Source organism: Anarhichas minor, unplaced genomic scaffold (assembly GCF_050575085.1).
Source record: "Anarhichas minor isolate MPS153535 unplaced genomic scaffold, ASM5057508v1 ptg000027l, whole genome shotgun sequence".
NCBI classification, from domain to species: Eukaryota; Metazoa; Chordata; class Actinopteri; order Perciformes; family Anarhichadidae; genus Anarhichas; species Anarhichas minor.
Genome location: NW_027466473.1, coordinates 23,455,673 through 23,480,494, shown reverse-complemented (window position 1 = coordinate 23,480,494; position 24,822 = coordinate 23,455,673). Strand labels below are relative to the sequence as shown.

General features: G+C 44.9%; 1 protein-coding gene across 2 annotated transcripts in view; it reads right to left on the bottom strand.

Annotated features, from left to right (window-relative positions):
• The window catches only part of klf8 (Kruppel like factor 8), a 56,440-nt gene that overhangs the window by 15,838 nt on the left and 15,780 nt on the right, over window positions 1–24,822 (bottom strand). For both annotated transcript variants that reach the window (XM_076102621.1, XM_076102620.1), the window contains one exon: window positions 13,440–13,790. In XM_076102621.1, coding sequence (XP_075958736.1) covers window positions 13,440–13,790 — 351 coding nt within the window. The remainder of the gene's footprint in view (window positions 1–13,439; window positions 13,791–24,822) is intronic.

The following is a 24,822-nucleotide window of genomic DNA, read 5'->3' as shown; positions in this document are numbered from 1 at the left end:
AGGAACAACCTGCAGCACACTGGGTTGAGGTAAGGAGGAGTTAAAGGAAAGGAAAGGAGAGACGACACAGAGCAAACAAACACATACAGAAACCGGTGAGGAGGAATTTTAAGGAGCTCGACAAATGGGTGAGGGAAAGGGGAGAGGGGGGGGGGGGCAGAGAGAGAGAGGGGGGGGGGGCAGAGAGAGGAGACGAACGAACGAGGAGACGAGGATCAGCAGGCGTAAAAAAGGAAGCAAGGCCGTAACGTGATTATAGAGACAGCCAAAAAAAAATGAAGTGTGAAAGAAGTGAGGGAGCGGATGAGGAGAGAGAGAGAGAGAGAGAGAGAGAGAGAGAGAGAGAAAGGCCTAGCGTTGCCAAGGAAACTGGGAGCTATCAGCTGACTCCATGTTTTTCCACTCCTTCCCCACCCAGTTCATCTTTCCATCACCCTCCTCTTCCTCCCTTTATTCTCTCTCTCTCTCTCTCTCACAACCACTTCTCACCTTTTCTCTCTCCCCCCCCCCCCCAGCATCTCTCGCTCCTCACAACAGCCACACCCTCATGTCTTCCCACCTCGCCCTCTTGTCCCTCATCGGATTTTCATTTTCCACCCACTCCCTCTCCTGTTTTTTCTCTCTCTCTCTCTCTCTCTCTCTCTCTCTCCCTCTCTCTCTCTCTCTCTCTCTCTTTCCACGGTTTTGCTCAGATTAGACCCACAACTCTTTGCAAAAAATCCCAAAAGAGGAGGAGAGGATGTAAGGAAAGCTGATCTGAGAGACAGAACGAGGAAAAAGGGAAACTTTCTGATTAAAGGGAATTAAAAACTAAACTTTCCTTGACACTCTTCAGAATATGATGAAAACATTTAACTAATAGATATCACCATGAAACTTCACCAGTTCATTACTGAGACAATTATGTTTTGTGTTTTTCTGACATGACATCTTTAAATATGCAAATGAGGCATTATGTAACGGTAACTTTTGGTGGATTTAGGAGAAATCTACAGACACAAACAGACAAAGTAGTGAAATAAATCTTTCTACGTGTGTGGAAGCTAAATAGACCACAATCTCTAAATTGACCAGTGCGTGAAAAACATTGTCTTTGTCTGAAGAGTTTTTCCTTAAACATGTTTTCGAGACCAAAAAAAAAAAAAAAAGAGCCCAAATCTGAGAATCGATGAGCTTTCATTAAGATTGACCAAAGTGTGTTGTGTGATCAGACACAGTGGAGCTCTTTCTCTTTCACCAATCCTGATTTGAATGTGAACACAAAGACTCTGTCTCCGCGTCGTCTCCACACAAAAGACCAGAAACTGAACTTCACTTGACAGAACATCCTCACCTGTTCACTCCCGTGAGTCGAGGACAAAAGGGGCCATAAAATAACTGAAGGAACCACAACAATCTGCCAGGAACCGTAAAACCATAAAGTCAACGTGTCTGGATGCAACACGAAGAGAAAGAAAAAAACCTCGCCGAGCCACAGACGCCCCCCCCCCCCCTTCTCAGTTCAACTGCTACCGCCATAAAATGGGTCACCCAGTCTTCGCCTCGCAAACGTGGTGGAGGCAACCGCTACAAACCATCAGCAAACTCCCATTGAGAAATTACAGGTTCAAAATGAAGGAACAGATTTCACCATGAAACCTTCCCAGTTGAATACTTATATCAAGACAATTAGTTTTTGTATTACAAGTTTTCTGAAATGTTATGTTTGAATATGCAAATGAGGCATTCTCTAATGGTAACTTTATGAGAAATCTCATACAAGATACAACTCTTCCATATCGTGTTACACTCTGCTTCCTCAGAGATCGCCCTTAAAAACAGACGTCAAACGTCTCTACAGTTGATACAATAGATCACTTATTACGTTATCTACACAAACCACAACCAGGTACAGTTTCACTTTATGGGCTGTAGTTCCGCCTCACAGAGAGTCCCTCCTCCTCCTCCTCCTCCTCCTCCTCCTCCTCCTGAGGAAGGACTTTCTACTGCTGTGTTGCTGCGAATATCAAGACGAGGAGTGAAACAGAGAGTTAAGACGCCTCGGTAGCCTTTTCAGCGTTTGAATGAATGGACAGAAAACGCCTTTTTAACCCATTGTCAGTCAAATACTCCTCCAAACAGAATGCATGCAAAACTGACTTTTAGTTGCTGGGCATTTGGGGGAGAAGAGGTTAAAGTGACTGACCAGATGGTGCCAGAGGAAACCAGCAACAGATTTGGTAACGCAACCTTTGCTGCACCTCCACATGGCCTCAACACACACAAGACTGAAACACTGGATTCCACCGACAAAAACCACGAACACACGCGAAACCACGATCAGTTAGCTTATGCCACAAAACCAACAGTTAGGTTTAAAACTGTCACGAACAGTTTGGTTTGGGCAACAAAACCACTTTTCTTTGACAGTCTTGTTTGTTGGAGCCGTCCACCTCCCCTCCGCCCACCAACACTCGTCTTTTTGGATATTATGAAGTACGTCACGTGCTCTGACTGTTGCTGAGTCACATGGATGCATTTAATCTGTGCGTCCACCACGAATAAGGGTCCTAGTTGACTTCCCATCGGCATTATTTTCATCCTGAGTGACATGAAAAGAAACACAAAACTAAGAGATTGCATTTCGTGTCTATTTCATGAACTGCTGGAAGGAAGGATGGAAGAAGAGAAGGATACAGTGGGAGGTGAAGAGAAGGATCAAAGGACGGAACAGAGAGGCACCTTTTGGTATTGAGTAGCTGGGAGTGTGTATATGTCAATGTCATCTGTGATCAATGCTTCATTCTGTTGTTTTTTGTTTGTTTGAGGGAGAAACACGAGTGCTGGATTTGTATGTGCATGTTCTTAATGGACTAACATCCCACGTGTAGGAGTGTGAAGGCCGCCATGGACGATATAATGAAGACAGAGGGCAAAAACAACAGCTGGGGGAGATGTTAACTGAGAAGCACGCAGCCCCGCCCAGCACCCCCCCCCCCCCCCCCCCCCCCTTAGAGCCTGACCCACCTAAGGAAACCCCAAACTGTCCCCGTCCTGTCCGTCTCTCCCTGGTTCAGCCACCTGACTCTCAGCCTAATGTTACCTAATAGCAGTCACCAGTGTAGGTTTCCTGGGCGCTTAGTAACTTGCGCCCCCCCCCCCCCCTCGCTCTAACCTAAAAGCAAACAGAGTTTTATCTGCAGCTGTGCAGCACTTTGCATGAACACATAACTTCCCCCAATTAAAGGACAAATCCACCTTAAGACTCACACACCAGATGTTTGAGGATTTGATGTATTGCCTGCTGCCGGGAGGAAGTGAGAATTTCAACACATATATCAAACCCAAGCTTTAGTCTGTGTAACGGTGACGAGGGGCTCCTTGGATCATTTTCTCACCTGTACGCGGTCGGACGCAAACGGTTTCAAAAAACGCCAAATATCCTCCCACTAGGAGGAGCTCCAATTGAAAATAGTCTGACGTGTAAAAACACATTATAGGCGACAGGATTAGCCTTCAGACAAACAAGCGGCTCAGAAGAGCGACCATAACAATAGAGATAAAGCCCATTAACAAAGAAATAAGGAGGTGTCACATGTCCTCATTCTAGGCTACGTACAGTACAATAAGCACTTTGCTTTAGTCCTTATTTCCATGTGGATTAGGAACATGTTACTCTTCACCTTTGTTTCACCACAAGTGGTTTACATAACTGGACTTGTTTAAAACCTGTCTGTCTGTGCTGCAACGCCCCATAGCCTCACACACTTATGTCCTCATAACTGACAGAAGATCCTCCTGTGAACCATTATGTCTCATTCATGTATTGTGAGGATTATGCTGTCTATGTATTGTTGGAATCCGAAGAACTTCTCTCTTAACTTTAACTGATTTATTTCCTTCCTGATAAGAATGAGCCTGAACTTGTTGCATCCAGCAGTGAAACGAGGGAGAAAGGGGGAGAAAAGGAGTGAAAGTGGGAGAAAGGGAGTGAAAGGGGGAGAAAGGGAGTGAAAGGGGGAGAAAGGGAGTCACGTCACGGGTCAAATCAGTGTGACAGAGTTGACGGCTCGTCATGCAGGTCGCTAACAAAGTGCTGCAAACTTTAGATGTAATGTCATAAACTAACGGCTGTGAAGAAATCATCGCCCAAAAAAACAACATTTCAGAGGAAAGCCTTTCACAAAATCACAACTGTTGTCATTCTTTAAAATAGAGTGAAAAAACAAAACCACCGATGAAAAGAATCAGTTGACTCGTCTATTGTTTCAGCTCTGGGCTCAGCCGTCCTGGCAGTGAAACTTTCGACACCACTGAGGTTGGTTGCAGACGGCGTTGGCACCCGCGGCCCCTCAGGAAACACGGTGGATTTATCTCGCCACACTCGGTTTAACAACATCCTGGAGCTGAACAGACTAAACAGGTCTGTTAACAGGAAGAGTTTTGATGAGGAAGCTACAATTGAATGGCTTTGAAATAATAAAAGTATGAATGTGGCCGCTCAGGTTGGTATACCTACAACGTTCAGCCAGAAGACGGCGTTTCCTTCTTCGTGTGAAACAAGAAGTCGATGTTTTTGTCACGTAACTTGCGTACTTCAGTGACGCCACTTCCGTAGGTATTTTAACCCAAAACAACGATCTTTTCCTGAACTTAACCAAGTAGTTTTGTTGCCTAAAACCAACTGAGTTTCATGTGAAGACAGAAGTTTATTTTGAAAGGACCGTATGAATGTAACGGGAGGAAGTTGACACGTGTTGCTGGACAGCAGGAAAAACGCAGAAACATATGAGGAGAAACTTTTCGTTGAAAGCGTGATGAAGTCATTCACGATGGTGATGGTACACACAAACATCTGTGTTCATGTTCATGGCCACAGATAACACGGCCACTGGTTCAACTGAAACACCTCGTCCTCTGAAACGGTTGTGATCCCGACCGAACTTTGCAGAACTTCAGTCGATTCTTTTGAGTTTTGAAATGGGCGCTACAAACAGTCCAGTGGTCACTTCATCAAACAACGCCTGAAGATCGTCCAATCGCTTCAGCACACTGCTCATGAAATCCTACTTAATGGTTCATTTACAGTACGCAGGACCTTAGTTTGTCACTTTGAACGCAGACGGAGTCCTTTCTGGCCCAATCAGAGCTGCTGGTTTTTTTAGCTTCCTGGAAGCTCCACTCTGCAGGAAGTGGGCTGCCAACAATGACATCATCATGTTGCACCAGCAGAGGGAGCTGCATCAGTCCAGTATCTGCACTGCATTCATCTACACCCCCCCAAAACACACACACACAGACACACACACACAGACACACACACATCTCTCTCTGCATCCGAAAATTGTGAATGTGCTGTCCTTTGAATGGATTCAATGCTCAACACACACACACACACACACACACACACACACACACACACTGACTCACACTCATGCTAGCAAAGCCCTCCTGGCAAAAGCACAGCAAATAGGCCTCTAACCTCTCATGTCTCATGCTCTCTCTCTCTCTCTCTCTCACACACACACACACACACACACGGAGAGTAATAGAGTGTGTGTTCATGAGTGTGACTGTGTGTGTGTGCTGTGGCCTGTCTTTGTGCATGAGTGCTCCTGTTTACTGGAGGACAACTGACTTGTTTATGTGCATACATCAGTTACACACACACACACTTACACACACACACACACACACACACTTACACACTTGCACATGCACAGGGGCATCATTGTGTATTTGTGTGTATATACGAGAGAGAGAGACAGAGAGAGACAGAGAGAGAGAGAGAGATTACAGGCCTATTCACTGTGTTGTGCTGGCAGGTATTCTGTGTGTGTGTGTGTGTGTGTGTGTGTGTGTGTGTGTGTGTGTGTGTGTGTGTGTTCGCCTTTGGCTGAAGCAGCGAGTTAGAAAGAGAGAGAGAGGGGGGGGAGAGAGAGAGAGGCTGGTTTGGAAAGGTGGAGGAGGAAGAGGAGGAGTGAGGAAGGAGGGAGGGGAGGGGTCAGGCTACACAGTCTTTTCGGCAACTCCCGCCAGAGCCGCGGTTGCCATGGTGACGGGGCGAGCGGAAGCAGAGCCTCCCTCGACATATCCTATTAGGGCGAGAGAGAGAGAGAGAGAGACAGAGAGAGAGGGGGAGACAGGGAGAGAGAGAGACACACAGAGAGAGAGACAGAGAGAGAGAGACAGAGAGAGAGGGGGAGAGAGAGAGGGGGAGAGAGGGGGAGACAGGGAGAGAGAGACAGAGAGAGAGGGGGAGAGAGAGAGGGGGAGAGAGGGGGAGACAGGGAGAGAGAGAGACACAGAGAGAGAGAGACAGAGAGAGAGAGAGAGAGAGAGAGAGAGAGAGAGGGGGGGAGAGAGACAGAGACAGAGAGAGAGAGAGAGAGAGAGGGGGGGGGAGAGGGAGAGAGACAGAGAGAGAGAGAGAGGGGGGAGAGGGAGAGAGACAGAGAGAGAGAGAGAGGGAGAGAGAGAGAGAGAGAGAGAGAGAGGGGGGGGAGAGGGAGAGAGACAGAGAGAGAGAGAGAGAGAGGGGGGGAGAGGGAGAGAGACAGAGAGAGAGAGGGGGTGAGAGAGAGGGGGAGAGGGAGAGAGACAGAGAGAGAGAGAGAGGGGGGAGAGGGAGAGAGACAGAGAGAGAGAGGGGGTGAGAGAGAGGGGGCGACAGAGAGGGGGAGGGAGTCAAGTGTGAGAGTTTGAAAGAGAAAGCAGAAGAATGATGGAGAGATGAGATGAAATAAAGGTGTGTAAAACAAGAGATATTGAAGAAAGGCCGGAAGTATTTCGCTAAAAAAGCCTTTTTTGTTCTCCACCTGTTCTCAACTTCTCAAAAAACCGACCTGGCAAGCTGCTCTTGAACTCCTCTCACTGCTCAATGTGGGACTGTTATCAGACCAGTCATCAGGGGACCAGACGTGTACGTGTGATTGTCATGAAACCCTTAAACACGTGCGCTGCAACCCGACGTTACCTTGAGGAGCTGCATGTGAGAACGCAATCGTCCAGATCATTGGGGACATTAAACAGACTTCTTGTGATGTCCGATTGTGAGCGAGTGGGCGTGTTGATGTAGTTTCTATTGTGCAGCTGGCGAAAAACTGGAAGTAAACAAACATTGAAGGGTGAAGAAGAAGAGTCATTTACAAGATGACGACATTCAAGAACATCTGTCGGTGAAGGAAGACGCCAGAAATTGCCAAACAAATTCAAGGAACAGAGAGAAGCATTGTTGTTTATGATTAAAATCATGAACCGGCAGCGTGACTGCGGTGTTGTCCAGAGTTCATATGAGAAAAGTAGTGCTGGGCGATATGGAGGAAATCAAATACCACGATATTTTTGACCAAGTAGCTTGATAACGATATTGCGACGATAGTGTCGGGTTGACGGCTAGAACACTCTGGTCATCATTTTACTGTAATGCAGCCTTTAAAACCAGGAAAAGAACATTTATGCCATATTGCTTATCCAACACCTAAGACGAGGTCTAATTTCATATCATGATATAATATTGGTAGATATATATATATATATATATATATAGATATATATATATATCTATATATATATTTGCCAGCCCTTGTTTAAGGCACAATGGGAAAACCAACTGTTGTCCAAAGTTGTCAGAAAACTTTATACAAAATAATTAGTCAGTTAATCACTCATTCAATCAACACAAAAACAATCTATGTACTTAAAAGGTAAATAAATCGATAATTAAAACCCAATTAGTGTCTGGCCGACTGTTTCTTTGTTTTATATTTTCACTTTAGTCGTGTCAGCGTTTTCGTTTGTGACAATGCAAAGAACTCAGAAACTAAAAAGGAGCTAATATTACGTTGAGGACGAGAGGCGTTTAAGTGTTTGTCGGCTCCCAGAGGAGCGAATACCAGGACGACCAGCTTCCTGGAGACTGTATCTCTGGACAGGAAACTCCACACCCCTCAGCCACAGAGGTGTGGTCAACACACACACACACACACCCTCTGCTTAATGATCCCTTACGCAATAGTACTCCACCCAGCCCCCACCCTTCACTAACCCAAACCACACCATGCCACAACACACACACATAGGGCTCCACCAGACCCCTCCCCCAACTCCCCAACCCCCCATGAGAACACGCTGACATAATTCTGCCTTTTCTCTGAAATATAAGATGTGTTGTGTGTTTTTTTAGAATCAGCCAATCAGGAGCTTCTGTCCTGTCGGCAGGTGTTCTCTGACCACCCAAAGCTTCAGCTTGATGTTGCACTTTATGCACATTATTATCAGTCAGTTCTTCTGTCCAGCTCAACAAACGATCAACGAAAATAAATAACATAGCAAATAACAGCGGATTCTGAAGGTGTTTTAGATCCAGTGTTGTCATAAACTGACATTTTAGAGGCACAAAATGTTGCATATAATGTGCTAATTCAGGAATCAGAGAATTTGTTATTTTAAGACTTGCAGCTTTGCAGAAACTTTCAGTCATTTATAACAAACATTTATGAGAGAAAACTTGAATATTCTCAGAGATTTTAAGTAATACGTCTGAGACTTCAGGTGCTATAAAAAGACATTGTGTATAAAAATACTTGAATGTGTGTCTGTATGTAGTCAATGATGTCCTCAACTCCAATGTATCAGTCAGCTGATACATAAATATTATATAGTTTTGCATCTCTTTGTTGACTTTTGGTGTCTCTTTGTGGTCGCTTTATGTCTCTTTGTGGTCGCTTTGCGTCTCTTTGTGGTCGCTTTGCGTCTCTTTGTGGTCGCTTTGCGTCTCTTTGTGGTCGCTTTGCGTCTCTTTGTGGTCGCTTTATGTCTCTTTGTGGTCGCTTTGTGTCTCTTTGTGGTCGCTTTGTGTCTCTTTGTGGTCGCTTTGCGTCTCTTTGTGGTCGCTTTGCGTCTCTTTGTGGTCGCTTTATGTCTCTTTGTGGTCGCTTTGCGTCTCTTTGTGGTCGCTTTGTGTCTCTCTGTGGTCGCTTTGTGTCTCTTTGTGGTCGCTTTGCGTCTCTTTGTGGTCGCTTTGCGTCTCTTTGTGGTCGCTTTATGTCTCTTTGTGGTCGCTTTGCGTCTCTTTGTGGTCGCTTTATGTCTCTTTGTGGTCGCTTTGTGTCTCTTTGTGGTCGCTTTGTGTCTCTTTGTGGTCGCTTTGCGTCTCTTTGTGGTCGCTTTGCGTCTCTTTGTGGTCGCTTTATGTCTCTTTGTGGTCGCTTTGCGTCTCTTTGTGGTCGCTTTGTGTCTCTCTGTGGTCGCTTTGTGTCTCTCTGTGGTCGCTTTGTGTCTCTCTGTGGTCGCTTTGTGTCTCTCTGTGGTCGCTTTGCGTCTCTTTATGAAAACAGTAACTTCAAACAGAGGCCGTGGCCCCTCACCTGTTGAGCTATTTACCTGAAACAGTTCCAGACTTGGTTGAATATCTTGGATTAATTCTATAGTTTATGAATACATAGAGCAAACACTTAAATGCAATTTGCATATAGAAATAAAAGAAACTTAAATAAATAAAATCAAAGTGTCCTCCCCTCTACAAAGTGTATCGTTATCATGACGCAGAGCAATACATTATCTACTGGTTTGGATTTTGGAGTTTGTGAGTTGTCATTGCCGAGCCAATCTCCCGAAAAAACAATAAACTCCGTTGACCTTTTCCATTGATTGTGTGGCCGCAGAAAAAACAACTCTCCACCTCCCCTTCAGTTTCATTTAAAAAGGGTGTTAGCCCTGTTAGCTCTCCTAATGAAAGCCAATGGCAGCAGCTAGCCTGCGTTAGCGTCTCCTCGCTGCTGTCTGAACAAAACCAACGGGGACAACATGATGAATAACAACAACACACTGAAGGCAGCACAGAGGAGGACAAAATGGATGTCAGTCATAATCCTGCAGTGCAGCCTTTCCTTATCTGACCGTCCACACCCTCTCCACCTCTTTCTCCACCTTCTCTTCGATCGCTCTTCTCTCACTCTTTTCTCATTTGTCTCCTCTCCACTGAATTGTTTTCCCTCCCTATCGTCTCTACACTTCCCACAGCTTCCTCCACCCATCCAGCCGACAACACCCTTCCCTCCTTCCTCTGTATCTGGGCTGGGTTAAGTGCTGCTGTAGCGTGCCTGTGACTCCGACGGGCCTCGCCTTATCATTACCGCTCACGCCCTTTATTCTATACGCTCTCCGATCATGACAGGCTGCACGGACCTACCCATCAACTCCGCAGAGCAGCGAGAAATGTCAAAAAGGTGTAGCAACATGCCCGCGCCGCCGACCTGCCATGGCGACATGGAAAACACTCCTGAAGTTTTTATTACTTGTGATTATATTAATCAGCATCCAGAGAGTCTAGCCACCGATAATCACTTTGTCCAATTGAAAGCAGCAACTAACCGGCGGACAACCGACGCCGTGTGTCGTTATCACAGTGATTAGCAGGTCTCTTAATTCAGGACAAAGACAAAACAAAAGATCTAGATTTGATCCAACTATGATCTGATGATCTGTCATTATTAAGACAAACTTTTCAATATGTATTCATGTGGCACGGCGCACTTGTCTGTCGGCCACTGTGGACAAATATGTAATGTCATGTATGAAAAGAGTTTTTGGGCACTGTGAGATATATCGAACTAAAACAGCTCGAAAAATGTACCAGAATGCAGCTGTGAATGTGAACTTCATCTGCTGAACACAGACTGGAACCATCCAGCAAAGACGTGACGGACACAGGCAGCATATAGGAGGCCGACTAACACTTAACATGCATGAAAGACAACGACTTTATGGAGCAGGTGGGACTCGATAACTACAAAGTTAAAGTCTTTCAGTTATTTGCCGGGCCACGTTTTATAGGCTTGAACTGCTTCTTAATGTTTATTAACACGACTCAAATCCTCCCAGGAAGGTACATCTGGGAGTGAAAAGCCAAATGTAACAGAAGAAGAGTTGACTGAAAGATTAGAGCTCTGTGAATCACAAGGGGAAAGAAAGCTTCATTTATAAGCCGACATCGGGCCTGAAATACTTTGATCCTGAGAGATAGAAGTGTCGGGGTAACCCGAGCAGGAGTTTCTATCTTAAGAGGAAGGATTTCTCTCTGCTGTGACCTCTGACCCCTTCACTATTCGTTTCACGGGGCTCGTTCCGCCGATACTCTCCCCGAGAGTCACTCAGGATCAAAACAAACAAAAAGGTCAACTTCGCTGCTTCACATGCAGAACCCGCAAATGTCAGCGCGCCTTGAGAGCAAATTAAGAGTCTGTTCGCTAAGTGTGTTTTTCTGACTCTCTACGTCTTGTCGTCCATCCGTAGATCGTTTTCCAAGCAGTCGCTTGCTGCTCCCTCCGATCCATGAGGGGGTTCCTCATTCACAAAGCCCCTTTCTAGAGGCCTCCTCCTGGTCTGAAGAACCACGGAACCTGCTGTCAGACAGCTGCTGACACCACCGATGTGCAAACATGAAAATCATAATCTCGTGGATTAATCATTTATGAAGCAAGAATTCCAAACATTCTTTAGTTTTTAGCTCGTCAGTTCTGTTAAATGTTTCCTTTTCCTCTTTCGGAAAGTGTTCTAGGCTCTAAAAAAAAAAGATAAATGGCCGATTAAATAAAAAGCTTTTTATTCTGAAATAACCTCAATGTGAGGTCTTTCTTTCCTGGGAAAAAAAAGCAGGAAGTGAGGTGTTTTATGATTCTGGTTTGTTTGGAAGAAGAAGAAGAAGAAGAAGGAGGAAGCTGCTTCACCAACAGGAAGTCAAACTGTATCAAGAGATCACAAACTACCACTTTTCTGGATTCAAACAATGCTCCAGACCTTCATCACCAACCATCCACTCACCTCCTCACCCTCCTGTAACGCCCCTCCATACATCTCTCCAGTCAATCCTCCATCAATTGATCTCCTTCACTCCATCTACAGATCCCCCTTCATCATCAATTCCTCCCTCATTCTGTGCTCCGCCCACCAATCTATTACCCTTCATTTCCATTTCACCCGGTTCCTTGATTTGATTCCTTCTCTACGTCCTCTACAGGAGAGGAAACCTTCTGACTGGTCTGATGACTTACATGATGTCTCTGCTTTGTCAGTGAAGCAAACCCTCCTCATCATAAGACATTAGGACACAAGTCAAGTTCAGGTTTAGGAGTTGTTCATATGTCGGAGCAGGCCGTCTGAATACCGGAGCATCTTGAGAGTGTGTTCGTCTCTCAGCACGATTTTTAAAATCGATTTCCGCAGAACAGAACAGAACACTGATTACGTTTTCAGTTTGTTTGGTGATGTGAATCTGGGGTTCTGACAGTAATAACTGAAAACAATAACCCCATCATATACGAGACGGGGAGATAGAAACTCACTGTTGACCTTTAAATCTCTGGGACTCGTCGTTCACAAAGAACACACATTGCTACTAAACCGCTCAACTACACCAGACCTTCTACAAACACAGTTCATCAAAGCAGATCTCAGAAGTAGTCGCTGACACGTTTACACGGCTGATTCTTCTGTTATTAGTCTCCGAATGTAAAGCTGATTCCACAACTCGCATCCTACAATCACGTTCATGTATCTCTTAGACGACAGTAATCCTACAATAACTGGTAAAGATACCCGTGTTCATGCTTTCATGAAGCCCAGCAGTGACAGAAATGGTGAAATCCAACATATAGTCAGCAATGAGCGTATAATGGACGTCTCGTTCATGGACCTTCGTCAGAAGACCGGGAAACAAAAAGGAGACGATCAGAGTCAGAACTTAGTTTGGTCAACCGGCAAAAAAAGGTGAACCTGACTCAACTGTTTATCAATTGACTGCCTCATTGAGAGAACAACGCTCCAGAGTTGTAAAATCCGTCCTCATATTATAATAAACTGAGTTAAGTCGCTGCTAAGCCCTCAAACGCATGAATCTGTTACCATCGTCTTCATAATTATACAAGAAGTCACTGTGACATCACCCATTTTTTGTGGACTACGGTTTGAAGCCTTGAGTTTGGCCATTTCTGCGGTCACCATCTTGGTTTTTTTTGCAACCAGAAATGACACAAGAGGGTGGAGCTAAGTACAACCGAACGCTGAATAAGACATTGTTCTCACACTGTGAAAGGTTAAAGTTGTAACGTGAAAACATGAAAAACTCCCAGACGGACAACAGCGTGGTAGAGACCTGTCGCCCTAAAGCATCCCCTGCTTTATGGTCTGTGTGACTCTAGATGGACCATCATGTACTAAATGAACTTCATGCTGTATTGAAGAAGACTTGAAACTAGAGCTTGAGACCATAAACTCATGTTTACAATGTTTACTGTCCAGGCTGCAATTAACCAGAACTCAAATTCATAATTGTGAGATGGTGTGAAATGGAGGCCATCGGTAGTGAACTCAGACCCAAACCCACCTGACTCTCCTCCATCTGTGTTCAAAGCTCCGCCCTCTTCTAATCAATCAACCAATCAACCTCCCCCCCGCCTCACCGTGCACTCCATCTCCTCCGGCTCTAGTTTGATCTGTACAGAAGGCATGGTTGTCCCGCCCTCCTCCTCCTCTTCCTCTTCTTCCTCCTTCTTCTTCACAGACTGTGTCGCCACTTCCTCTCGCTCCTCCTCGCCTGCCTCTTCCTCTCCCTCCTCCTGCGGCGGCCGAGGCCTGGTCGCCGGCTCCTCCTCCTCTTCCTCCTTCTCCCCCTCTTCCCGGGCTGCCGGCGGCGATGACGACGACGACGACGACGGTTGCTGCTGTTGGGTCGGGGCGCTCTGCTTGGCCGTGCTCCTCAGCTTCTTCTGGGCGCCGACCGCACTCTTCTTCTGCTTAGGAGTTGACTGGCACTGAGGAGGAAGAGGAGAAGAAGGTGAGAGGGATCTATGACGAGTAGATGACGAAGGTAGGGAATGAGAGGAGGTGATGAAGGGGGGTTAGTTGAGGAGGGAAAAATAAGGGGGGTGGGGAGAAATGGCAGAGAAAAACAAGGGCAGTGGAGGATGAGAAAGAAAAAGGCCAAAACTTCCAGGACAGGGGGGGAGACGGGGAAAGGAGGGGAGAAGAATTTGAAGAAGGAAAGAGGAGTGAAGTGGGCGGAGGAGGGGGGGGGGGGGGACAAGAAGGAAGCAAGAGAAGAAGAAGGAAATGTAAAGGAGGGAGGAAGACAGGTAGAAGAGGAAGTAAGACAGGAAATGGCATGCTAGAGTTTGGAGGAGGGGTAAATTACCTCTGATCTAAAAGCTGGCTAAAGAAAACCCCCTCTCACAAATCTTCCAGCAGAGGAGGGGTAACACAACACACACACACACACACACACACATTCTGGTAAAAAAGGAAGAAGATAGAAAATGAAAGGCAAAGACAGACAGAGGAGGCAGAGAGACAAAAGGCCTAATCCTGAGGCTGCCAGTGAGGGAATGAGAGCGAGAGAGAAATAACAGAGAGAGTAGGGAGGAGTAGCTGTGCACTGACCCCTCCCTCCCTCTCAGAGCAGGCAGGCGGACACACCCTTTTCTGGAAGCCGCGCAAGACACACACACACACACACACGCACACACACAGAGAGAGAGAGGTGTGGGGTGTGCCGAGGCAGAGGACTCAGCACACACACACACACACACACTTCTAGTGCTGCACACACCCCTTCTCTTCTTCTCTGTCTCCATTTTCTCTCCATGTCCACTTCCTTTCTCTCACATCTAAATCTGAGATACTCCTTCTGTTAACACTATAAAACTATTCATTAATAGTTGAACGATCAATGTTCAATATCTAAAGAGACGTAAATCATCTACTTGAAGGTTTCCACTGACTGCCAGCAGAATCTGAACTACACATTGTGTGATAACCGTGAATCCAACAATTAGTCGGCTAATCGCTCGTTTTGGACTAAGATGTCTTTGGTTGTTTTTTTATGCTTTTTTTCTTATTTCCCAGAAGCCTTTGAGCACATCTCCAGTAAACACAAGACTCCTTGTGGAGAAACTCAGTTTCATAGATCTGTGGATTGAATAAAGTCAATCATCATACGAGTGTTGGTCGACAATGACAGCTAACACCACAAGTACACATTCCTTTCAGGCAAATTCAGGCAACAAATATTGTTGTATAATCTACAAAAGCTTTTCTACATTTAACAAAACAAGCCAAAGTTCTCAAATCTTAAATGTTGTCGAAACACATGCAACCAGAACTTTTTCTAAAATTGACACAAAAGAAGAAGTAAAAGGAGCCGGAGCTGCACGAAGAAATCCTAAAACGATTCACAAATTATTGAGATCTACTTCCTTCATTGACTAATCAAGGTGCAAAATTACTTTCATCATGTTATTCCAATCCTCTGACAATATGATCTTTAACAGCAGTAAGATCATTTAATATATATATATGTATATATATGTTATATATTATATAATATGAAGTCAAATTGACTTTTATTGAGCCAGAGTAATTCTGATTGACAGATTGAATCTCACATAAAAACACAGATAAAAACAAAACACCAACAAGTAAAAAAACAATGTGCCATAAAAGAGAGGACGGACTGAAGACAAACCAGCAGATTGCACCAACGAGAGCGTCTATGTTTCAGTTTTCAGCCGACCCACGGCCGGGTCATGACCCTCACTTTGAATACTGCTGATCTGACCCACGCTGGTGGAAGTTGTAACAAAAGATGACTTCCTCTTCTGATTTTTTTCTTCCTCTTTAAACTCGTCTTTTGCTGATGCGAATGCGGTTACAGTTCAGTGGAATTCTTTTTTCTTTTCTTTTTGTGGTTTTTGAAAAGAAAGCGCACTTTGTGAGATCAGCGGGTCAACATCTGAGCTGCATCTCTTTAAGTCTGCGCTCCTCCTACGTGTGAAGCTGACACATCTGGTGGAAGGTTGAACCTGTTCACACTAGCGGACCGTCACACTGACCGACTCCGCGTAGTTTACAATGAATCATGTCGGCCCGTGTGAGGAAGATTCAGACAGGAAGTGATGACTTCACGCCTTCTTTCTCACAGACAGAGGCTCAAATACACAAAGTAGTTCTACACTTCCTGTCTGCAGCTGTGCTACTTGTCATGGGAGACGGAGTGCTGTGTACAGAAACAGTTTAAATGAGTGTGATAGCTATCCACATTAATAGCAATGAAAATATTGATATTAAGAAACAATAACTTGTCAAAGTAGCAATATTTTAAGGCATTAAAGGATGAGTTACTGTATTCAGTACTAGAGTAAATGTACTTACTGTACTTTATACGTCACAAATTGGAAATAAAGACTTCCTTTATCCAGAATCCAGTGCTGAGAGAAGCCATGAAGCCAAATCCAGGTCAGCCTAAAGACTGTTGCAGGCCAACATGTGACCCAGCTCCAGCGGATTCCACCGTGAGGTGTGGCATCAGCCAATCAGTCTGGGTGTGGCTGCCAGCACAACCCCTCCCACACACACACACGCACACAGAGAGGACACACACTGGTCTCTCAGGCCCATTGTGATGGGACAGAGCCCCCTCTGTGTCTCCAAACAAAGGTGAAGGGAGCTCGGTGCCACACCTTCCCCCCCAACTGGCAACCGACACACAGCCAGGCTCTGAAATTACACCAAACAACGTTTTAAAGCAGCTTTTACTTTACTTTCTATCTCTTCATTTAGTGGGTCTCTGGCTTCTTGTAAATAATTGGGTCCGCACCATGTAACACCGTGCTACTGATGTATTTAAGAGCAGATCTTTTGGGGGGGGCGAGCTAAAACCCTGAGGGTAACATCTGGTTTGTTATCGAAACCATTTTGCACCGACATTAAACAATCACACAGGAAGAAATCCATCTGGTTTATACACAAAAAGGAGCAGAAAATGGACCACAATGCACTGCAGCTAGAAGGATACAAGCAGGAGACAACCTCTGAAGTGTCTTAAAGCTGCATTCTCTCTAGTGTCCACCAGGGGGCGACTCCTCTGGTTGTATAGAAGTCTATGAGAAAATGACTCTACTTCTCTCTTGATTTATTACCTCAGTAAACATTGTAAACATGAGTTTATGGTCTCAGTCTCTAGTTTCAAGTCTTCTTCAATACAGCATGATGTTCATTTAGTACATTATGGTCCATTTAGAGTCAAACAGACCATAAAGCAGGGGATGCTTTAGGGCGGGGCTACACGGTGATTGACAGGTCTCTGGTTGTTAAAAACCAAGATGGCAACAGCAAAAAATCAAGATGGCGACGGCCAAAATGCTGAACTCGAGGCTTCCAACCGGCTGTTCACAAACCAAAGGCTGATGTCACGATGACTACATCCTCCTCCTATATACATTCTATGATTACGTTTGAAACTTTTCATTGTCGTTACTGTTGATAGGATGTTTCATTGTCAGTCGCGTTGGATAAAAACATCAGCTAAACATTTGTAACGCAATGAAGTACTTTTGCTTGAAGAACAAGGGAAACAAACTGCCTGCGTATCTGTTTATGGACCTTTTCATTCTGTAGCGCTTTGGTGCACGCTCACTTCCTGTCAGCTCCTGCATTAACAAACACTGACACAGGAAATGCAAAAGGGGCCTATTTTGAATGTTTTCAAGTTTGAAAAGTGTTGTAGATTGAAAAGGATGATATGTGCAGCGAACAGGATCTTATGCAACCCTCCCCTCACAAATCTAAACTACGTGTACATTATATCCTCGACCAAGAGGTCCTCTGATAAAAAGTCTTACAGTAAAAGTCTTATTGTTACAGTGAATTGTCATCTTTTACAACCTGTTCTTCTTTTGTGCATTGTCTTCTTTTCAGTTCAGTTTTTCGGGGGTTTGTTCCAGCTCGTTATTATCTGATAATTGGCCTCTTCTTGCTTGAACCGGCCCATTCAGTTCTACGGAGGTAGCATGAATACAAACGGCTCTCCATCAACAATCGAACATCCTCGTCCCCTTCTTCTAAAAGTCTCGTCAGGATGTAAATTCACCCGACAGAGGAAATGCAAACTATCGGCTGTTGTTGGTCACACAGGAGGTGCTTTTCACCCGCTGGTGAGCCAACTTCTTATCGCCAAGCTTTAGGTGGAATTTATTTGCAAAATAAACCCAAATGAGACATGATACAAAGCACCTCTTCTAGTTGTGAATGCCTCATTGTTGACCTTTTTAGGTGAGCGTCAGACAGTGTGGAGGAGGGAGGATTTGTTTTTGTCTGGTGGAAAGAGCTGAAGGCTGCGGACGGCACAGCTGAAGGGCAGAACTCCAGCAGAGGCTTTTAGAGAATCTGGTATTTTTCTACATCGGAGGCCTTAAACTCTGCGTTCTTGTCTTGAGTATCTTGTGTACAGACTCCAGAATAAGTCTGCTGCAACGGGTTTCGGATTGGAGCTGCAAAGTGCACGTGGCCATATCTGGATCGAATAGGATTTGAGATCTAATTCCTAAGGGTTTGTTTAAACCTGATGTGGAGCTCCAGCTAGGTGGAGTTCAGACGGAGCCACGTAAGCAGTAAATCACAGAGAAAACAAACTGAAGTTTAAGTCGTCTGAACTTTTGTGTTGTCGAGCTGTAGCCTTCACACCACACCCAAATCTACCACTCGGAACAGGACGGAGCAAACGCTGAGAATCTTTTCGCAAATCCGACTTGATCCACATCTGCAGGCAGACAAGGGGAAGGAGGGTGTGTGTGTGTGTGTGTGTGTGTGTGTGTGTGTGTGTGTGGAGAAAGCAGTCCTAATGAGTAGTGATAGTGAGAGACTAAGAGTGAGTGTGCATGTTGTACGTGTGTAAATGAGGAGTGACAAGAGTGTGTGTGTGTATGTGTGTGGGGGGGGGGGGGGGGGGGTCCCACTGTGGAGTTCCTGGAATAAAGAAGGGTGGGGTGACCCTGTCAGCCTCTGATCCCACCACAGGAAGTCATGGGGGGGGGGGGGGTAGAGAGGGTCGGACTGACGGACAGACAGAGACGGGACCTTTTCACTGCCGAGTGGAGGAACCAGCGAGCCTCTCTATGACCCGGCTCACATTAAAGAGCTGGACTGCTACATAATCAGACGAGGGAGAAACACAACAACAGCCGCGGGGAACTTCTTACTTTGCTAAGAGAAGAGTCGGGCGATATGAAAACTCTCCTAGTCTTTGAGTCTAGATGGTGAGTTCTTAGATGGGAGCAGAGATTTGTTGAGTTTCCGTCTTTAGTCCCGACTTGTTTATCGCACAGCTTAAAACATCCTTTTTCGTTTGGTATAAAACCAGAGAGTCACCAAACAGGTGTATTTGAATCATTTGCCCACACCTCAGGGGCTACATGCTTAATTACGTGACAGCGTATGCTAGCATGTTGTAACTCTGTTTCGTCTATTCGCTACAACAATGCAGTGAAGCAAAAATAATATTTAGTTATAGTTGCTATTGGAGACATGTGACGACCATCGTTATGTTGATCAATAACATCATCATATCGCTGAAAGCCAACAGTACGGTGTAAACAATGAACTAGTCGACAGCCAGCTGAGAGGGAACCTCCCTGCCTGTTTTATATCATATGTTCAGATTGAAACAATGATGCGTCCACTGGAGTTGAAAATGTATCTACTTGAGCAAAACAACAATCGCAACAACGTAACCTTACAAAGTAACGTAGTAAAAAACATAACCAGCATAAATATATCTAATGTAGCACTTTTGGTTTCACACAAGACATGAACAGAGGCCTCCTGGGTGAAAGTCCACAAAGGTTCAGTCCTGTGAAAGCGACATTCAACGTGTCAATGGTTTTTAGACACGCACTGTACGTCGACATGTTCTCCTGTTGACTGGGCGGCTGGTCAACGTGGACATTATATTTTTGTGTTATTGTTTTGGTTTCCTTTTGCTGACTATACTTGAATATTCCGTATGTTTCTGTTTAAACATCTCTACACATCCTTCAGTGCAGCCAGACCAAAACAAGAGCGCTGGATCACAGAGAATGACACCGCAGCGTGCTGACAGAAATGATGTGGCCGACACCATCTTTGCATCCTGTTGGAAGACAGATCAGATTTGTTGCAACATGGGTTGTATAAATCCATTGGCCTTCACCAAATGGGAACAACTTGCCGTGAAAAAGACAAATTCAGAACTTTGTTTGTACCAATTTCCCCCCCGGGGTTCAACAAATCAAGAGTTTCTGATTCTGATTTTGGTTGGCAGCTAATCTCCACAAGCGTTCTTTGATTTAAAGAAACGTGTGTTTTTGTTTGGACGCCTGAAATAATGTCTGTGGTTAAAACAAGCTGAAGAGATTTTACGGTTTTGTACTACGACATAACATCCGTCAGTAAATGTCCCTCTGGTGACTGAAGAAGCTTTGACGGTTGCTAACAAGTGTCTAAATGAGACTGGTCCGCCTTTACAGCCTCGTTGTGTTTTCTCACCCTCAGGGGACCGCGGTGGAGTTTATTACCCAACAACAGCTCTTGGTTCCACTTGGGGCTGGCGTCGTAATATTTGTACCGATAGCCAGGCCTGTCCTCATGTAACTGCTGAGCTGTGTGTTCGGCCACACTGACATTTAGAAAGAGGCATCACAAGAAGGTTACAGGTGACGTTTGTGTCTATTTTGCTTAAAAAAAACAAGTTGGCAAATTCAGTCGCATCCACTCGGTAGAGCTTTATTTAAATCAGTTTTTAGGTGAGAAAAATATATATTTTTAATTAACTAGCTGGCTGTAAATGTACTCTTAAGACTCTTGCATGTTATGATGGATCATTTTTACTATTTTAAACATTTATACGACAACTCTACAGGAAATTAAAACTCTTGCAGGGCTAATTTTTTACAGTGCTGGTTAGAGAGAGAGAGAGAGAGAGAGAGAGAGAGGGTGAGGGTGGGACAGAGACACTATCTGGGTCAGTGCTGCCTCTCTCCAACACCCCGGGCCTGTGTGTGTGTGTGTGTGTGGGGGGGGGGGGTAGGGGGAGGGGGGGATTGCCCCAGTCAGCCACACTCTGTTCATGCCATCACAGGGTCCAAGTACACGGTCATGTCTGGTTATACCGAGACTCTGAACGCCATCACGTCCCAAAGCAGTTGCAAACAAATAGACTATCGAAGGAACACACACACATTTCTATCCTATACCCGTTAAATACGATTATTATTTAATATGCAGCAGCAGCTTCAGTTTGGGGTTGGCTGTCCTCTGATGTAACTGCGTGAACAATCAGCATGAGAAGAGGAAGAGAAATAACCTAAATAATGTGCCCTTACTCACAGCGCTGTGGGTTCAATCCCAGTTGGCAGCGACGTCTAAATTCCTCCCGACGCGCCTTCGATAGCGTTCAGATATTAAACGCTAATTTGTCCGTGCGGTGAATGCGAAAGCAGACACAGCGCCGGTTCAGTCACAGAGGAGAGTTCATGCATCTTTATAGATTTTATGGCATCTTTAGGATTATTTGGACACATTTCAGGAGGGAGAGCGAATAAAGGGACAAAGACGTGATGCTGCAGGACTCTTAAGTTACAGACTGACCAATAATGAGAGCGTTAACATAAAAAGCGTTTTATTTGCTGCTCCATGATGTTGAGACCTTGGTGGTGATGTCCCACTCAATCCAAATAAAAGGCTCCAGGCTGCAGTGTTTTGGGCTTTCAGCACACATGAACGGCACAGAAATAATGCAATTGTGATTTTTTTAAATGTTTCTTTTTGGACATTTTCTGCTGTTATTAGTTCGAGTGTTGCAGCCGTCAACCTCAGCACCTGTTGTGTTCACATCACTATCTGAAAGAATCATAGACTGTACATAAGGAGTGGACGTTGTCGTTGTGACGTCATTTGTTTGTGGACTGGTGTTTTGAAGCCTTGAGTTCAGCGATTTAGCCGTGACCATATTAGGACTGAGGAGGAGTGACGTAGAGACACGTCTCTGGTAGAGACCTGTCAATCACCGTGTAGCCCCGCCCTAAAGCATCCCCTGCTTTATGGTCTGTTTGACTCTAAATGGACCATAATGTACTAAATGAACATCATGCTGTATTGAAGAAGACTTGAAACTAGAGATTGAGACCATCAACTCATGTTTACAATGTTTACTGAGGTAATAAATCAAGAGAGAAGTAGAGTCATTTTCTCATAGACTTCTATACAACCAGAGGAGTCGCCCCCTGGTGGACACTAGAGAGAATGCACATGAAGCTTTGGCTTCACTTGTCAGAACTGGACATTGCTGCCTGGTACCTACATATGCACTAAAACATTTCTTGCCGACGTACTCGTCACATTGTTTTTCTTTGGCCAGTTATCGACGGGGAAAATAAAAATACACCAAACACCAGAGGGCAGTCGTCCATTTTCGTACAAGAAGGGTTCAAGTGCAGGTCAGGACGGCCAGAAGAGAAGAGAGGAGAGGAGACCAGGAGGAGAGAAGGAGGGGAGGAGAGGAAGAGGAATACGAGAGAAGGAGGAGGAGCTGATAAGTTGGGAGAGGGCAGGGAGGTCAGTTCCCATTGGTTTCCAGTTGAGGGTCCAAACATTGCACAACTCCTGTAACTGGAGTCCCTCACACACACACACACACACACACACACACAGATGCCCCTCCCCTCACAGGCCCAGTCCTGAGACGAGAGAGGACCCCCTCTTAGGGAAGGAGGCTTCGCAGCAAAATGAATAAAAAGTCAACGTGTGTGTGTGTGTGTGTGTGTGTGTGTGTGTGTGTGTGTGTGTGTGTGTGTGTGTGTGTGTGTGTGTGTGGTTGGTTAATAAGTCACAGAGATGAGACGGTTTGTTGGGAGCTAAAGGGCCACCAGAAATCTGCAGAGTAACAGAACTTCACTTGAGATAAATAAATAAAACATCACAAACGTGAGAGTGCGTTGGTGCCTTCAGGTACCTTTGAGACAGTTATGGTTATAGTTCTTGAATCAGAGATATTCTTAAGGGATCACCAACGTTATTACAATCCCTCCTGAGGGACAGCATGAATGTGTGCGTACAGAATTTTATGACAATATTGGAAAAACTAAATATTTATATTTGCAACACAGTGCTAATGTCTGAACACTGACCACGGCTCAACACCAACTTCTATCAGCTCTTGGTTGCTGAAACTGAAAGTACGGTTGCTATTTTTAGTCCCCTTCTATACTCTGAGTAATTTAAAGAGAGTATATGTCGGCTCAATGATGAAAATGTGACATGCAACATGCGTCTGTTGTTCACTCAAACATGTCTTCACAAACGTCCTTTTCCTGTAGAGTTCAGGTTCCTCTGCTTCTTTGTCAGTTCAATACATTTGCACATTCTGTCGTGATGTTGGTGCTGCCTCAGAAGACGGTTTATCAGAAAGTGTTCTTGCTCGACGGATGTGTGCAGACCGTCGATAACTGTGATCTTCATTCATTCTCACCCGAGCACCGCTGTACCGAGCACAGACGTCTCTATATTGTCCCGACTGTGGGAGAGAAGGGGAGGACGAACCAGGACGATGGCAATCAGGTCATAAAACAAAACAATGTCGAAATGATCTCGGAGGCGAGAGAGGGGGAGATAAAGAAAATAGAAAGAGATGAAAGAGGGATGGGACGAGGTGGAGAGGAGAAAACTAAAAAAGTCAGTAAAATATATTAAAAACCCCGAGAGAGAAGGAAGAGGAGTAAAACCTTTCTCCCCCTCTCTCCTCTTCATAACCCTCTCACAACCAAAATATGTAAAGTTAACGTGGTCGTCTATGATTATGATACAGTAGAAACTACACTTCTTCTTTGCACGGTGACAGAGAGGACAGACTTATCTCCAGCCCCCAACCAACCAACCACTCCCTGATAGCTCCAGTCCCTCCAGCCCTGGCAGCTGAGGAGGGACCACCGCCTCTTAAAGGGACAGGGTCCTTAAAAAAGAAAAGGGGGCCACACCAACATCAGAGAAGCAGCAGTTAAGAAGGCCGAACTGCTGCTGCAGTTGCACTTGAACACACCAAAACAAGACTACAGCAAACGAGCAACTAGCAGGAGAAATATCTCTCCACAGCAGGTGGAGATAGACTGCATTCATCATTCAGAGAGAATCCAGAAGATCTGCAGATGTACAAGCTGTTGTTATGACCAGGCCACAAACAGACTGAGGAACATTATGATGATTCATTCTGCTTGAACAAACAAAAAAATATTTAGTGCTTTTCTTTTTCCTCCTTTTCATTTTGTCCGTCTTCTTGAAAGCTTTCAGCACTTTCCTGGTTTTTGTTCTTGATGCAAAATGAATCAATGAATCGTTTAACAAAGACGAAAACATTTATTTAAAGATGCGCTAACAATTCATTTCACAGATCTAGGAAAAATATGAACATTTAATGTCATCAAATCAGGAAGAATAAGGACAAAATTAGGGATTTTCAATCTTTGTTTCTTTATAATGCATTTAAAACGTGACCTTTTCTTCACAGGGTTTGTATAAAGGCAATCAAGTCGCCCATGAATATGAAATATGGGTTTACAGATAATTACAATCCCTCCTCAGCATTGTGGAGATTAGTTTTGTTGGTTTATGTTTTTTGACGGTTACACTCGTTGTCTTTTTGATTCTTGGAGAATAATGCAGCGAACCGCTGCGAGAGAATAAACGGCTCTGTTCATGCTCGTCTGCAGAGGCTCACGCTACGCCGCCTAGCGCGAGTATAAACAAAGCTTACAGCATGGACACGCTAGCTTTTGCATGTTTCTTATTCGTTGTTGTCGTTTAGCTTCAGCTTGTGACCGCTGCTGCACTTTGTTCTTGCACGTTTGTCTTGTGATTTGCGTGATTTTCCAAACTCTTTCCATGTCGACACGCTGGATTTTTGCTGTTTAGGCTTGAATTATTTGGCTTCTGTTAGTTGACTCATGTTGCTGCTGATTGGCTCTTTCATGGCCGACAGATGCC